Source organism: Passer montanus, unplaced genomic scaffold (genome assembly GCF_014805655.1).
Source record: "Passer montanus isolate IOZ18808 unplaced genomic scaffold, ASM1480565v1 scaffold359, whole genome shotgun sequence".
Lineage (NCBI taxonomy): Eukaryota > Metazoa > Chordata > Aves > Passeriformes > Passeridae > Passer > Passer montanus.
In genome coordinates this window covers 1,729-14,610 of record NW_024368363.1, presented here as the reverse complement: position 1 = coordinate 14,610, position 12,882 = coordinate 1,729, and the positions used below count along the sequence as shown (strand labels likewise).

At 65.0% G+C, this 12,882-nt stretch overlaps 3 protein-coding genes across 3 annotated transcripts; 1 reads left to right on the top strand and 2 right to left on the bottom strand.

Annotated features, from left to right (window-relative positions):
• The first annotated feature begins 6 nt into the window (after positions 1-6).
• CS (citrate synthase) lies at positions 7-8,924 on the top strand. Its single transcript, XM_039716566.1, has 11 exons — positions 7-33; positions 1,729-1,776; positions 2,639-2,746; positions 2,839-2,904; positions 3,022-3,153; positions 3,974-4,162; positions 4,255-4,454; positions 4,645-4,774; positions 5,486-5,587; positions 6,738-6,947; positions 8,188-8,924. The coding sequence occupies exons 3-11, from the start codon at positions 2,663-2,665 to the stop codon at positions 8,356-8,358; spliced, it is 1,284 nt and encodes a 427-aa protein (XP_039572500.1). The 5' UTR covers positions 7-33; positions 1,729-1,776; positions 2,639-2,662; the 3' UTR covers positions 8,359-8,924.
• A 137-nt stretch (positions 8,925-9,061) lies between these two features.
• Positions 9,062-10,003, bottom strand: COQ10A (coenzyme Q10A). The gene is made up of 3 exons (XM_039716560.1): positions 9,886-10,003; positions 9,384-9,730; positions 9,062-9,306 (listed from the first exon to the last, which is right to left on the bottom strand). Exons 1-3 carry the CDS (start codon positions 10,001-10,003, stop codon positions 9,139-9,141), a joined length of 633 nt encoding a protein of 210 aa, XP_039572494.1. The 3' UTR covers positions 9,062-9,138.
• A 1,246-nt stretch (positions 10,004-11,249) lies between these two features.
• Positions 11,250-12,882, bottom strand: LOC120505746 (nascent polypeptide-associated complex subunit alpha-like; the record flags this gene model as incomplete). Its single annotated transcript, XM_039716562.1, has 7 exons — positions 11,250-11,379; positions 11,468-11,590; positions 11,795-11,923; positions 12,057-12,203; positions 12,435-12,512; positions 12,612-12,697; positions 12,831-12,882. Coding segments are annotated over 7 exons (630 nt in total), but the record flags the coding sequence as incomplete, so codon positions are not given.

The window sequence follows — 12,882 nt, the reverse complement described above, 5'->3', positions numbered from 1 at the left end:
AGCCGGGCGGCCGCGCGCCTCCGCGGGCCCAAGGTGAGCGCGCCCGGCCCGGCCTCGCCGCGCCGCGCCTTAAAGGGGCGACGCCGCGGGGGGAAGGGAGAGCGGGGGGGTCCGCTTCTTAAAGGGGCTACGCGGGGGGCGCTGCCTTAAAGGGGCCGCGCGGTGGCGGTGGCGGGAGGGGGATGGGACCGGGGGCACCGGGACCGGGATTGGGGTCGGGATCGCTACCGGGACCGGGGTGGGCGCGGGGCCGCAGCGGCAGCACGTGGTGGGAAGCGGCGCCGGGCGCTCCCGCCGCAGCCTCCGCAGAGCCGGGGGCACCGGGAGCGGCTCGGGGGGCTCCACACCCGGGGGGCTCCGCTGCTGCCGCAGCCCCGCCGGGGGTCCCGGTCCCGCCGCTCCCCCTCGTTGTGCAGCGCCCGGTTTGGGGGGTCCCGGACGCCCCCCGGGAGCCCCGCACCGGCCCCGGGAGGCCGCGCCCGGTGGAACCGGCGGTAGGGGGGGTGGAGGCGGGGACCCTCCCCGCCGCCGCCGCCCTTCCCCAGCGCCTCGGTGCCGTAGAGGACATCGGGGTCACAGCGAGGGGACCCCCGAGCGCCGGTACCGGGCTGGAGCGGCCCCGGCCCCGCCGCCGTGTTTGCCTTGGCCGCGGCCCCGGCGTTTCGTAACGGGCCCCGCGGTGTCTTTATCGACCGGGCGATATTTTGGGATATTCCCGATGCCCCACTTGGCCCTGCTCCCCCGTCAAACCGGGGCCGCCCCCCCCCCGGTTGGAGCCGTGATCCCGACCCCCCCCCTTCCTCCTCCTCCTCCTCTTCCTCCTCCCGACCCCGCACCCCCGGGAGCCCCCGGAGGGTCCCCGCACCCCCCCCCGGCCGGTGCCCGGTGTCACCGACAGCACGTGTGACCTTGAGCCCCTCCACCCCGGTGACAGCCGGGACGAGCCGCGGGGACCCCCACACCGGGGGTGACACCGGGGTTGGGGGGGGGATGTCACCGGAGCCCCGCGGCGGCGACAGCGGCCGCCTTGACCTTGGGCTTCCCGCTGCCGCCTCCATTGTTCCGCCCGCGTTTTCCCTTCCCGGAGCCGCCTGTTGCGGGGGGACACGGCCTCGCCCCCCGCCACGGCCACCGGGGACCCCCCCCGGCCGGCCCGGGGGACACCCTTGGGTGGGGGGGGGTGGGTTTCTGCAGCGCGGCCCCCCCCCGTCCTCCCGGCAGGCAGCGGAAAAACCGAGTCATGTTCTGGCCGTGCCGCAGGCGCTGCCGGCCCCGGGGACCGCCGGTGTCCCCGTGCGTGGCGGCCCCGGTGGCCCCGGGGTGTGTTCCCGGGGAGTCCCCGCGGTTCCCGGTTCCCACGCGTGGGCGAGGAACAAAGTTCGGATTCCCCGGCTCAGGAAAACCGCGGCCGTGCCTGGCCGGGCGCGGCTCCAGGAAGGAGGAGAAGGCGGCCGCGTTCCCCCGGTGCCAGCGAGGGCAGCGCGGGGCCGGCCCGGCTGATCCCGGCTCTGATCCCGGCTCTGATCCCGGCTCTGATCCCGGCTCTGACCCCGGCTCGGCTGATCCCGGCTCTGAGCCGCGCCCGCGTGGGCGAGGGAAGCGGCTCCGGCGTCCTTTGGGGCCGGGGTCTCACCCGCCGCGGGGCTGGGGGGGCTCCTGTGGCTGCGCCCCCCCAGAAAGAGGCCCTGCCCTGGTGACAGGGGGGTCTCTGTGTCCCTTGTCCCACAGAATGCGCCGTGTGTCCTCTTTGCTGCTCGCCACGCCAGCGCCGCCACGGTAAGGGGGGTCCTCTGCTGTGACCCCTCTCCTGTCACCTGCTCTCTTCTGACACCTCTTCCCTGTGGCTGCCTCTCCTGAGACCCCTCTGCAAGAGGAGACCCTTCACTTGTCATCCTCTTTCCTGTCCCCGTCTCTCTCGTCACCCCTTCTGTCATGGCTTCCTCTCCTGTCACTCTTCTCCAATGAGAGTTCTCTTTCCTGTCACCCCCTTTCCTGTCACCTCTTTCCTGTCACCCCCTTTCCTGTCCCCTCTCCCCAAAAGGAGCTGCCTCTTCTATTGCCCCTTCTCCTGTCACCCCTTTTTCTGTCCCCACCTCTCTTGTCACCCCCTTTGTCACGACTTCCTCTCCTGTCACTCTTCTCTAATGAGAGTTCCCTTTCCTGTCACCCCCTTTCCTGTCACCCCCTTCCTCTGACCCCCTTTGCTGTCCCCTCTCCCCAAAAGGAGCCCCCTGTTCTCTTGCCCCTTCTCCTGTCACCCCTTTTCCTGTCCCCATCACTTTTGTCACCCCCTTTCTCATCACCCCTCTCCAGGGGGACTCCCCTCTCCTCTTTCCCTCCCTTTCCTGCCCCACATCTTCTGTCACCCCTCTCCAGGGGGACTCCCCTCTCTGTTGTCACACCTTTTCCTCGTCCCCCTTCTCCTGTCACTCTCTCAGTCACCTTTTCCCTGTCCCCCTTCTCCTGTCACCCTCTCAGTCACCTTTTCCTTGTCCCCCTTCTCCTGTCACCATCTCAGTCACCTTTTCCTTGTCCCCCCTCTGCTGTCACCCTCTCAGTCACCTTTTCCCTGTCCCCCTTCTCCTGTCCCCCCTGTGCTGCGCTCAGCCCCTCTCACAGCCCTGTCCCTTGTCCCCAGAACCTCAAAGACGTCTTGGCCACCATGATCCCCAAGGAGCAGGCCAAGATCAAGAGCTTCCGGCAGCAGCACGGCAGCACGGCCATCGGGCAGATCACGGTGGACATGGTGAGTGTGCGGCCACCCCGGGGCCACCCCGGGGCCACCCCGGTGCCACCGGGCCCCGCCGCCCCTCACCGCCACCTCCCGGCCCCTTCCAGGTGTACGGCGGCATGAGGGGCATGAAAGGGCTGATCTACGAGACCTCGGTGCTGGATCCTGATGAGGTAGGACCTGTCCCCGCCCTGTCCCCTCCCTGTCCTCTCCCTCTCCCCGCCCTGTCCCCTCCCTGTCCCCGCCCTGTCCCCTCCCGTTCCCCCCCGGTGACGCTCCCGGTGCCGCAGGGCATCCGCTTCCGTGGCTACAGCATTCCCGAGTGCCAGAAGAAGCTGCCCAAAGCCGCGGGGGGAGAGGAGCCGCTGCCCGAGGGGCTCTTCTGGCTGCTGGTGACCGGAGAGATCCCAACCCAGGAGCAGGTACTGCTGGGAGGGGGCTGGGAAAGGGCTCGGGGGGGGCTGAGAGCCCCCAGACCCAGGAGGGGCTGGCAAATGGCTGAGGAGGGGGCTGAGAGCCCCCAGACCCAGGAGGGGCTGGCAAACGGCTGAGGAGGGGGCTGAGAGCCCCCAGACCCAGGAGAGGGCTGGGAAACGGCTCGGGGGGGCTGAGAGCCCCCAGACCCAGGAGTGGGCTGGAAAACAGTTGAGAGGGTGGCTGGCAGACAGCGCTGGCAAACGGCTGAGGAGGAGGCTGAGAGCCCCCAGACCCAGGAGGGGCTGGCAAACGGCTGAGGGAGGGGGTCTGACAGCCCCTGGATCCAGGAGGAGCTGGCAAATGGCTGAGGAGGGGGCTGGCAAACAGCTCAGGGGGTCTGATGGTGGCTGGCAGACAGCTCAGGGGGTCTGACAGCCCCAGGAGGGGGCTGACAAAAAACTAAGGGGGGTCTGACAGCCCCCAGACCCCAGGAGGGGCTGGCAAACAGCTGAGGTGGGGCTGAGAGCCCCCAGACCCAGGAAGGGGCTGGCAAACAGCTGAGGGGGGGGCTGGCAAACAGTTCAGGGGGTCTGACAACCCCAGGAGGGGGCTGGCAAATGGCTAAGGGGGGTCTGACAGCCCCCACACTGAGGAGGGAGCTGGTAAACAGCTTGGGGGGGTTCTGACAGCCCCCAGAGCCAGGAGGGGGCTGGCAAACAGCCGGGGGGGTTCTGACAGCCCCCAGACCCAGGAGGGGCTGGCAAACAGCCGGGGGGGTTCTGACAGCCCCCAGCCCCGCAGCTCAGCCCCGGCGTGTCCCCGTAGGTGACCTGGCTGTCCCGAGAGTGGGCCAAGCGCGCAGCTCTGCCCTCCCACGTGGTGACCATGCTGGACAACTTCCCCACCAACCTGCACCCCATGTCCCAGCTGAGCGCCGCCGTCACCGCCCTCAACAGCGAGAGCAAGTTCGCGCGCGCCTACGCCGAGGGCATCCACCGCGCCAAGTACTGGGAGGTACGGGGGGAGCCGCTGCCCAGCGCTGACTCTGGGGGCTGGATTGGGGCGCAGGGGCTCGGGGGAGCACGGTCTCACCCCGCTGGTGCCAGTTTGTGTACGAGGACGCCATGGATCTGATCGCCAAGCTGCCGTGCGTGGCCGCCAAGATCTACCGCAACCTGTACCGCGAGGGCAGCGGCATCGGGGCCATCGACCCCAACCTCGACTGGTCCCACAACTTCACCAACATGCTGGGCTACACCGACCCGCAGTTCATCGAGCTGATGCGGCTCTACCTCACCATCCACAGGTAAGAGCTGGGAGCTGCAGCTGGAGCGGGTGGGGATGAGGAGTAGGCGGGGGTTTGGCCCCGCTCCCAGCCCGCCAGGGGCTGGGGTGGGGCTGAACCGGGCTGGCAGCACCCTGCTCCCCACCCCAAAATGCTGTGGAAGGTGTTTGGTGGGGCTGGGGGAGTCCTGATGGCCCTCTGGCCCCGGCAGTGACCACGAGGGAGGGAACGTGAGTGCCCACACGAGCCACCTCGTGGGCAGCGCCTTGTCTGACCCGTACCTCGCCTTCGCCGCCGCCATGAACGGGCTGGCCGGGCCCCTGCACGGCCTCGCCAACCAGGTGGGCACTGCTCCTGCCCGGTGTGTCTCTCTCTGTGCCCAGTGTGTCCCTCTCTCCCTGTCTGTCTGTCCCTCACTCCCTGTCTGTCACTTTCCAGGTCGCTCTGTCCATGTCCTTTTTTCTGTCTGCCCTTTTTGTTTGTCCCTCTCCCTGTCTGTCCCTCTTGTCACTGTGTCCATGTCCCTCTTCCTGTCTACCCTCATCTCTTGTCTGTCCCTCTCCCTGTCACTCTGTCCATGTCCTTCTTCCTGTCTGCCCTTCTGTCTGTCCTCATTTCTTGTCTGTCTCTCTCCCTGTCTGTCCCTCCTGTTCATGCATCCCTCTGCCTGTCCCTCTCCCTGTTGGTTTATCCCTCTCCCCATCTCCCTGTCCCTCTGTCCCTCCCCATGTCCCTCTGTCCCCCTCCCCGTGTCCCTTCCTCTGTCCTCATGTCCTTCTGTCCCCGTATCCCTCTGTCCCTCTCCCCGTATCCCTCTGTCCCTCTCCCCATGTCCCTCTGTCCCTCTCCCCATCCATGTGTCCGTGTGTCCCCGTGTCCCTCTGTCCCCCTCCCCGTGTCCCTTCCTCTGTCCTCGTGTCCTTCTGTCCCCTTCTCCATGTCCCTCTGTCCTTCTCCCCATCCATGTGTCCGTGTGTCCCCGTGTCCCTCTGTCCCTGTGTCCTTCTGTCCCTCTGTCCCCGTCCCTGCCCTCACTGGGGCCGTCCCCACAGGAGGTGCTGCTCTGGCTCACGGACCTGCAGAAGGAGCTGGGCAAGGACGTGTCGGACGAGAAGCTGCGGGATTTCATCTGGAACACGCTCAACTCGGGCAGGGTCAGCCTGGGGCCGTGCTGGGGCTGTGGGCTCAGGGGTTATAGAGCTCGGGGGTTTCAGGGCTCAGGAGCCATTCTGGGGCTCAGGGGCCATTCTGGGGCTCAGGGGCTGTTCTGGGGCTCAGGGGCTGTTCTGGGGCCCAGGGGCGGTTCCAGGACCCAGGGGCCATGCTGGGGCTCAGGGGTTCCAGAGCTCAGGGACTGTTCTGGGACTCAGGGGTTCCAAAGTTCAGGGGCTGTTCCAGGGCTCAGAGGTTCCGGGGTTCAGGGGCCATGCTGGGGCTCAGGGTTCCAGGGTTCAGAGGCTGTTACAGAGCTCAGGGGCCGTTCCAGGGCCCAGGGGTTCCAAAGTTTAGGGGTTCCAGGACTCAGGGGTTATAGAGCTCGGGGGTTCTGGGGCTCAGGGGCTGTTCCAGGGCTCAGGGGCTGTTCCAGGACTCAGGGGTTATAGAGCTCGGGGGTTCTGGGGCTCAGGGGCTGTTCCAGGGCTCAGGGGCTGTTCCAGGACTCAGGGGTTATAGAGCTCGGGGGTTCTGGGGCTCAGGGGCTGTTCCAGGGCTCAGGGGCTGTTCCAGGACTCAGGGGTTATAGAGCTCGGGGGTTCTGGGGCTCAGGGGCTGTTCCAGGGCTCAGGGGCTGTTCCAGGACTCAGGGGTTATAGAGCTCGGGGGTTCTGGGGCTCAGGGGCTGTTCCAGGGCTCAGGGGCTGTTCCAGGACTCAGGGGTTCCAGAGTTCAGGGGTTCCAGGGCTCAGGGGCCATCCCATATAGAGCTCGGGGGTTCTGGGGCTCAGGGGCTGTTCCAGGGCTCAGGGGCTGTTCCAGGACTCAGGGGTTATAGAGCTCGGGGGTTCCAGGGCTCAGGGGCCATTCTGGGGCTCAGGGGCTGTTCAGGGCTCAGGGATTCCAAAGTTCAGGGGTTCCAGGCCTCAGGGGCTGTTCCAGAGCTCAGGGGTTCTAGATTTCAGGGGTTGCAGGGCTCAGGGGCTGTTCTGGGGCTCAGGGGGTGTTCCAGGGCTCAGTGGTTCCAAAGTTCAGGGGTTCCAGGACTCAGGGATTCTAGATTTCAGGGGTTCCAGGGCTCAGGGGCCATTCCAGGGCTCAGGGGCCGTTTCAGGGCCCCCGAGCAGGTTCTGAGCCCCGTCCCTGCAGGTGGTGCCGGGCTACGGGCACGCGGTGCTGCGGAAGACGGACCCTCGCTACACCTGCCAGCGCGAGTTCGCCCTCAAGCACCTGCCCAAGGACCCCCTGTTCAAGCTGGTGGCACAGCTCTACAAGATCGTCCCCAACGTGCTGCTGGAGCAGGGCAAGGCCAAGAACCCCTGGCCCAACGTGGATGCCCACAGCGGGGTCCTGCTGCAGGTGAGCCCGGGCTCCTCTGGCCCTTTCCTGGCTGTGTCCTTCTGTCCTGTCTGTCCCTTTTCCTGTTAGTCTGTGCTTTTCCCTGTCCGTGTATCCCTTTGCATGTCCACATCCCTCTCCCTGTTGTGTCTGTCCCTCCTCCTGTCTGTGTGTCCCTATCCCTGTGTCACTCTCTCTGTTCTCCTTCCTCTGTGTGTGTCCCTCTCCCTGTCCTGTGTGTCCCTCTCCCTGTCTGTCCCTCCTCCTGTCCATGTGTCCCTCTCCCTGTCCATGTGTCACTCTGTTTTCCATTCTGTGCCTCTCCCTCTCTGTCTGTCCCTTGCCCTGTCTGTCCTTCTCCCTGTCCTGTGTGTCCCTCTCCCTGTGTCCCTCTCCGTCTGTCTGTCCCTTGTCCTGTGCGTCCTTCTCCCTGTGTGTCCCTCTCTCCATTCTCCTTTCTGTCTGTCCCTCTCCCTGTCCTGTGTGTCCCTTGTCCTGTCTGTCTGTCCCTTGCCCTGTCTGTCCCTCTCTGTCCCTCTCCCTGTCCTGTGTGTCCCTTGTCCTGTCTGTCCCTCTCTCTGTCCCTCTCCCTGTCCTGTCCATCCCTTCCCCTTTCCCACCCTCCCTCTCCCAGCCCGTTCCTCTCCCCCTCCCTCCCTCTCCTTGTCCCTTCTCCTTCCCTGCCTGTCCCTGTCTGTGCCCCGGGGGTCTCCCGGGGGTCTCTGGGGGTCTCTGGGGGTCTCTGGGGGTCTCCCTGCCCACCCGCCCGCTGTCCCCGCAGTACTACGGCATGAAGGAGATGAATTACTACACGGTGCTCTTCGGGGTGTCGCGGGCCCTTCCCTGTCCTGTGTGTCCCTCTCCCTGTGTCCCTCTCCGTCTGCCTGTCCCTTGTCCTGTGCGTCCTTCTCCCTGTGTGTCCCTCTCTCCATTCTCCTTTCTGTCTGTCCCTCTCCCTGTCTGTCTGTCCCTTGTCCTGTCTGTCCCTCTCCCTGTCCTGTGTGTCCCTTGTCCTGTCTGTCTGTCCCTTGTCCTGTCTGTCCCTCTCTCTGTCCCTCTCCCTGTCCTGTCCATCCCTTCCCCTTTCCCACCCTCCCTCTCCCAGCCCGTTCCTCTCCCCCTCCCTCCCTTCTCCTTCCCTGCCTGTCCCTGTCTGTGCCCTGGGGGTCTCCCGGGGGTCTCTGGGGGTCTCCCGGGGGTCTCTGGGGGTCTCTGGGGGTCTCCGGGGGTCTCCCTGCCCACCCGCCCGCTGTCCCCGCAGTACTACGGCATGAAGGAGATGAATTACTACACGGTGCTCTTCGGGGTGTCGCGGGCCCTGGGCGTCCTGTCCCAGCTCATCTGGAGCCGCGCCCTGGGCTTCCCCCTGGAGAGACCCAAATCCATGAGCACCAAGGGCCTCATGCAGCTCGTGGGGTACAAATCCCCCTAAAGAAGGGACGGGGACAGGGCTCCCCCAGGGAACGCCGCGCTGCCGGGCCCGGCCCGGCCACCCTCGGCACTGAACCCCCCTCGGGGCCCCCCCGGCTGCCCCCCACCCGCCCTGGGGAGGGGCAGAGGCAGCCCTGGGGTCCCCCCCTCATCCTCACCCCCAGATCCCCCGCCCTGGTGGGGTGGGGGGGCTCCCTGTGCCCCCTCCCCACCCCAGCAGCTCTCACTGCGCACACTGGGAGCCCCCCCCGGGCTCCCCCACTGCTGGGCTGGGGGTCCTGGGGGGGGTGCAGCCCCCCCGAGAGGGGTTCAGTCCAGCCCCGTGTCCGGGCCCCCCGCAGGGACTCGATACACTCCTCTCCTCCCCGGCCGCGCCCCCGTGTTTGTGTGACCCCCCCCCCCCCCCCAATAAAGCCCCCTCCCCACCTCCCGGAGCACGGCGGGGCCCAGGCACCGGAGCTGCCCCCACCGGGGCCCTCCAGCCTGGCTGAGGACTTTAAAAAGAACCAAAAAAAAGGGTTAAAATAAAATAAAATTTAAAAAAAACAACAAAACGAGAAACCCAACAAAAAAAAAAATCAAGAACTAAACCAAAACTTCAAAACTTAAAACCCCAAATCAGCTGCAAAAGCAGCTCCTGGGCCCGGGGGCTCACGGCAGCCCCGGGGGGCGTTGAGGCATCAGCAGCGGAAACGCACTTCTTGAATAAATATTTTTTGGGGGGAGTGGGTGGGCTCGGGGCGGGCCCGGCACAGTCCGGGGGTGCCCGGCCCGGCCTCCCTCACGTCTGGTGCACCTCGTGGAACATCAGCTCCCGGGGGATGCGGGTCTCGGGCCCGAAGTTTTTGGCCGCGCGGCGCTCGAAGGCGGCCACCATCTGCTTGACCACCTCGTCGAAGAACACGGTGGCCAGCTGGGAGTGCAGCAGGGAGCGGAACTCGAAGGAGATCTGAGGAGGAGGAGGAGGAGGTGAGGCCGGGCGGGCGAGCCCCGCCTTCCCCGGGGGCAGCCGGGCCGGGCTCGTACCGAGAAATCCACGGTGCTGGTGCGGGGGTAGCCGGGGATGCCGGGGCTGAAGCGCCAGTTGGTCTCCAGGTGGTTGAAGAGGCGCCCGTCGGTGCAGACGGCCTGGGGAGGGGAAAAGGGGGGCTCAGGGGGGCTCTGGGATCCACCGGGATCCAGGAATCCTCGAGGATGGAAAAGCCCCCTGGATCCAGCCCAGCCTGGGCAGCTCCGGGGATGGGGAGTGCGAAATTCCCTGGGAACTGCAAAGCCTGAGAGCCCCTTCCATGGGGAAATTCCAGCCTGATCTCCCCTGGAACAACCTGAGGCTGTTTTCCTTCCCCGGGAGCAGATCCTGACCCTGCTCTCCCCTCAGGGAGTGAAATTCCCCTCTGAGCCTCCTTTTCTCCAGGCACTTCCAAAGCCTGACCACCTTTTATTCCTCCTGATGTCCCCCCTGAGCCTCTCCTGGAGGAATTTGGGGCTGTTCCTTCTCCTCCTGCTGTTCCTGGGAGCAGATCCTGACCCTGCTCTCCCCTCAGGGAGTTGTGGGTGTTGTGAAAATTCCCCTCTGAGCCTCCTTCCCTCCAGGCAGCTCCAAACCCTGACCACTTCTCCATGAGGAAATTCCTCCTCATGTCCATCCTGAGCCTCTCCTGGCACAGCTCGGGGCCGTTTCCTCCTGTGCTGTTATTCCCTGGGAGAAGAGGCCAATTCCTACCTGGCTATGACTACAATTTTCCCTAAAAAACTGCAAATTCCCCCCAAAGTCAGGGCAGGGCTCTGTTCCCTCTCCCCCTGGTGTTCCCTGGGAGCAGAGCCCGACCCTGCTCTCCTGTCAGAGACTTGTGGGGTGAAAATTCCCCTCTGAGCCTCCTTTTCTCCAGGCAGTTCCAAAGCCTGACCACTTTTCCATGAGGAAATTGCTCATGTCCACCCTGAGCCTCTCCTGGAGGAATTTGGGGCTGTCCCCTCTCATTCTGGTGTTCCCTGGGAGCAGATCCTGACCCTGCTCTCCCCTCAGGGAGCTGTGGGGTGAAAAGGTCCCTCCTGAGCCTCCTTCCCTCCAGGCTGAGCCCTTCCCCAGCTCCCCAGGGCTGCTCCAGCCCCCTCCCCAGCTGCCCCAGCCCTTCCCCAGCTCCCCAGGGCTCTCCAGCCCCTTCTCCTGCTGCCCCAGCCCTTCCCCAGCTCTGGCCACGCTCCATCCCCTCGATGTCTCCGTGGCCAGGAGGGCCCAGGGCTGGAGCCGGCACTGGAGGGGCCCCAGCAGTGCCAGCCCAGGGGGACAATCCCTGTCCCCAAGGCTGGGACAGCCCAGGTGCCATCCTGGCCACACCTGGGCTCTGTCCAGCTGCACCCCCAGGGCCTTTCCCAGCTTTCCAGCCCCTCTCCCCCAGCCTGGAGTGTTCCATGGGGTTGGTGGTGCCTTGTTGACCCACTGGCCTCAGCCCATCGTGCCCTCCAGCAGATCAACATCCCACCCAAACTGCTGCCATCCACAAACCAAGGCGCCACGGATAAAGACACCACACAGGGCAGTCTGTCCCTGCCATGGCACGTGTCCATCCAGCACCAGCTGCCCCAGCCAGGTGTGAACCCCAAGGAGCTCACCTGCCCCAAGGCTTCACTGGAGCCTCTCCCTCAGCCCTGCTCCCCACCCCTGCTGCAGGGCAGGGAGGAGCCCCCCTGAAGGGAACCCTGAGGGGATGAAGGGGTGACTCTGACTGAGCTGACCTGGGCTGCTGTCCAGGCAGCCTTTGGGACAGGAAGGAAAGGAGGGAACGGGCAGGTGGTGTTCCAGGACGGGCTATCAGCACCGGGATCTTCCCGGGAGGAAGGCTCCACCCTGGGGCCATGAAGGGCGAGCAGCAAAGCACCACGGAGCAGAGATTTCACCAACAATAAGCCACAACTTTATTAACCGATAGAAATAGTACAAATTTTAAATTTAGTCGTATTTTACTCTTCTCTCTGAAACACCAAAAAAGGCTCCTCCCTCCGGCGGCTACATCGTCAGCTCCTGCGGGGAGAAAGGGAGTCAGGAGGCAGCCCAGAGGCAGCAGCTGCCCCCAGGGACCCCCCAAAGCTGCTGCCCCCCCAGCACTCACCATTATGGCGTTTACAATGTCGTTGCTGTTGTTCTTGAGGGCTCGCACGGCCTTGGCCCGCGACACGTTCGCCTGCGACATCACCAGCTCGATGTCTTTCACCTCCACGCCGGTTTCGTCAACCTGGAGGAGGAACAGAGCCCAGGATTGGTGCCAGTTCCAAGCTTGGTACCAGTTCCAGGCTTGGCACGGGCTGGGATTAGACTGGAAGCCAGGGCAGGCCTGTGCTGTCAACACCGCCAGGGCAGCACCCTGTGCTCTCCCTTTGCACGGATGAAGGAGAGGAATTTGTGGATGAACCCAAAGCACGACTGGGGAAGGCCTTACCTCCTCTTCCTCGCTCTCCTCCTGCACCGTGGGGGTCTGTGTGTTTTCCTGGATGTTGGAAACAGGTTCTCCCTGCACTTTGAACTTTTCGGCAGCTGCCAGCTGAGCCTGCTGGGACAGGTCTTCGATCTGCAGGAGGGAAGGGAAGGGAAGGAGCAGTGAGGGCAGCCCTGGGCAGTGCCAGCACGCTGCCTGGCAGCAGCCACACGCTGCACAGGTGACAGGAAGGAGCCCTGCCCTGCTGGCGCCAGGGTGGGCTCACCTTGGCCTCGCCAAAGACGATGTAGGTGTCTGACGCCGGGCTCTTGTACACGTCTGGCTTTGTGATGACAAAGAGGATGTTCTTGGATTTCCGGATGGTGACTCTGGTGACTCCTGTCACCTGGCGAAGGCCCAGCTTGGACATTGCCTGAAAAACACCAGGGAAAGGTCAGTGAGGGAAGAAGAGCTCTGCAGCCAGCCCAGCTGTGCCAACTCCTCTCTCCAAAATGCCACATTTGCTGCATGGAACACACGGAAATGTGCATCTGCTGCCACGGAGCAGCACCCCCGGGCTGCCAGCTGCAGGGAACACTCCAGTGCAGGCCTGGTGAGATCCCCAGAGCCCTGGGGCTGCTCTCCAGGCACAGTGCAGCCTCACCTTGCGAGCTTTCTTCTCGCTCCGGCTCTGTTTTGCTTTGCTGACGGGTTCTTCGTCTATCTCGGCTGCTGCCGCGAGCTGCAGGGAGGGAAAACCAGAGAGAAAACCAGAGGGATCCGTGACCATGCTGGGGTGACACCGCAGGGACTCTGATCCACCGTGTGCCACCTGCCCTACCTGTGCCTGCTGCGTCGTGGCCTGTGTGGAGTCCTGCTCTTCGAGCTCTGGTACGGATTCATCGCTGTCAGACTCTGTGCCAGACCCTGCAGAGACACACAGCCCTCACTCTTCCCACCCCAGGTAGGTCCAGGGCTGCTGGTTTGCTGCTGCTTCCCAGTGAAGCCACCAGTCAGCCCAGTTAGGTGGTGCTTGGAGCATTCCTTGCACTCTGAATGCCATCAGCAGGGTGGCACGAGTGGGTCCTCAGCCTCGTCGTGGTGGGAGCTGG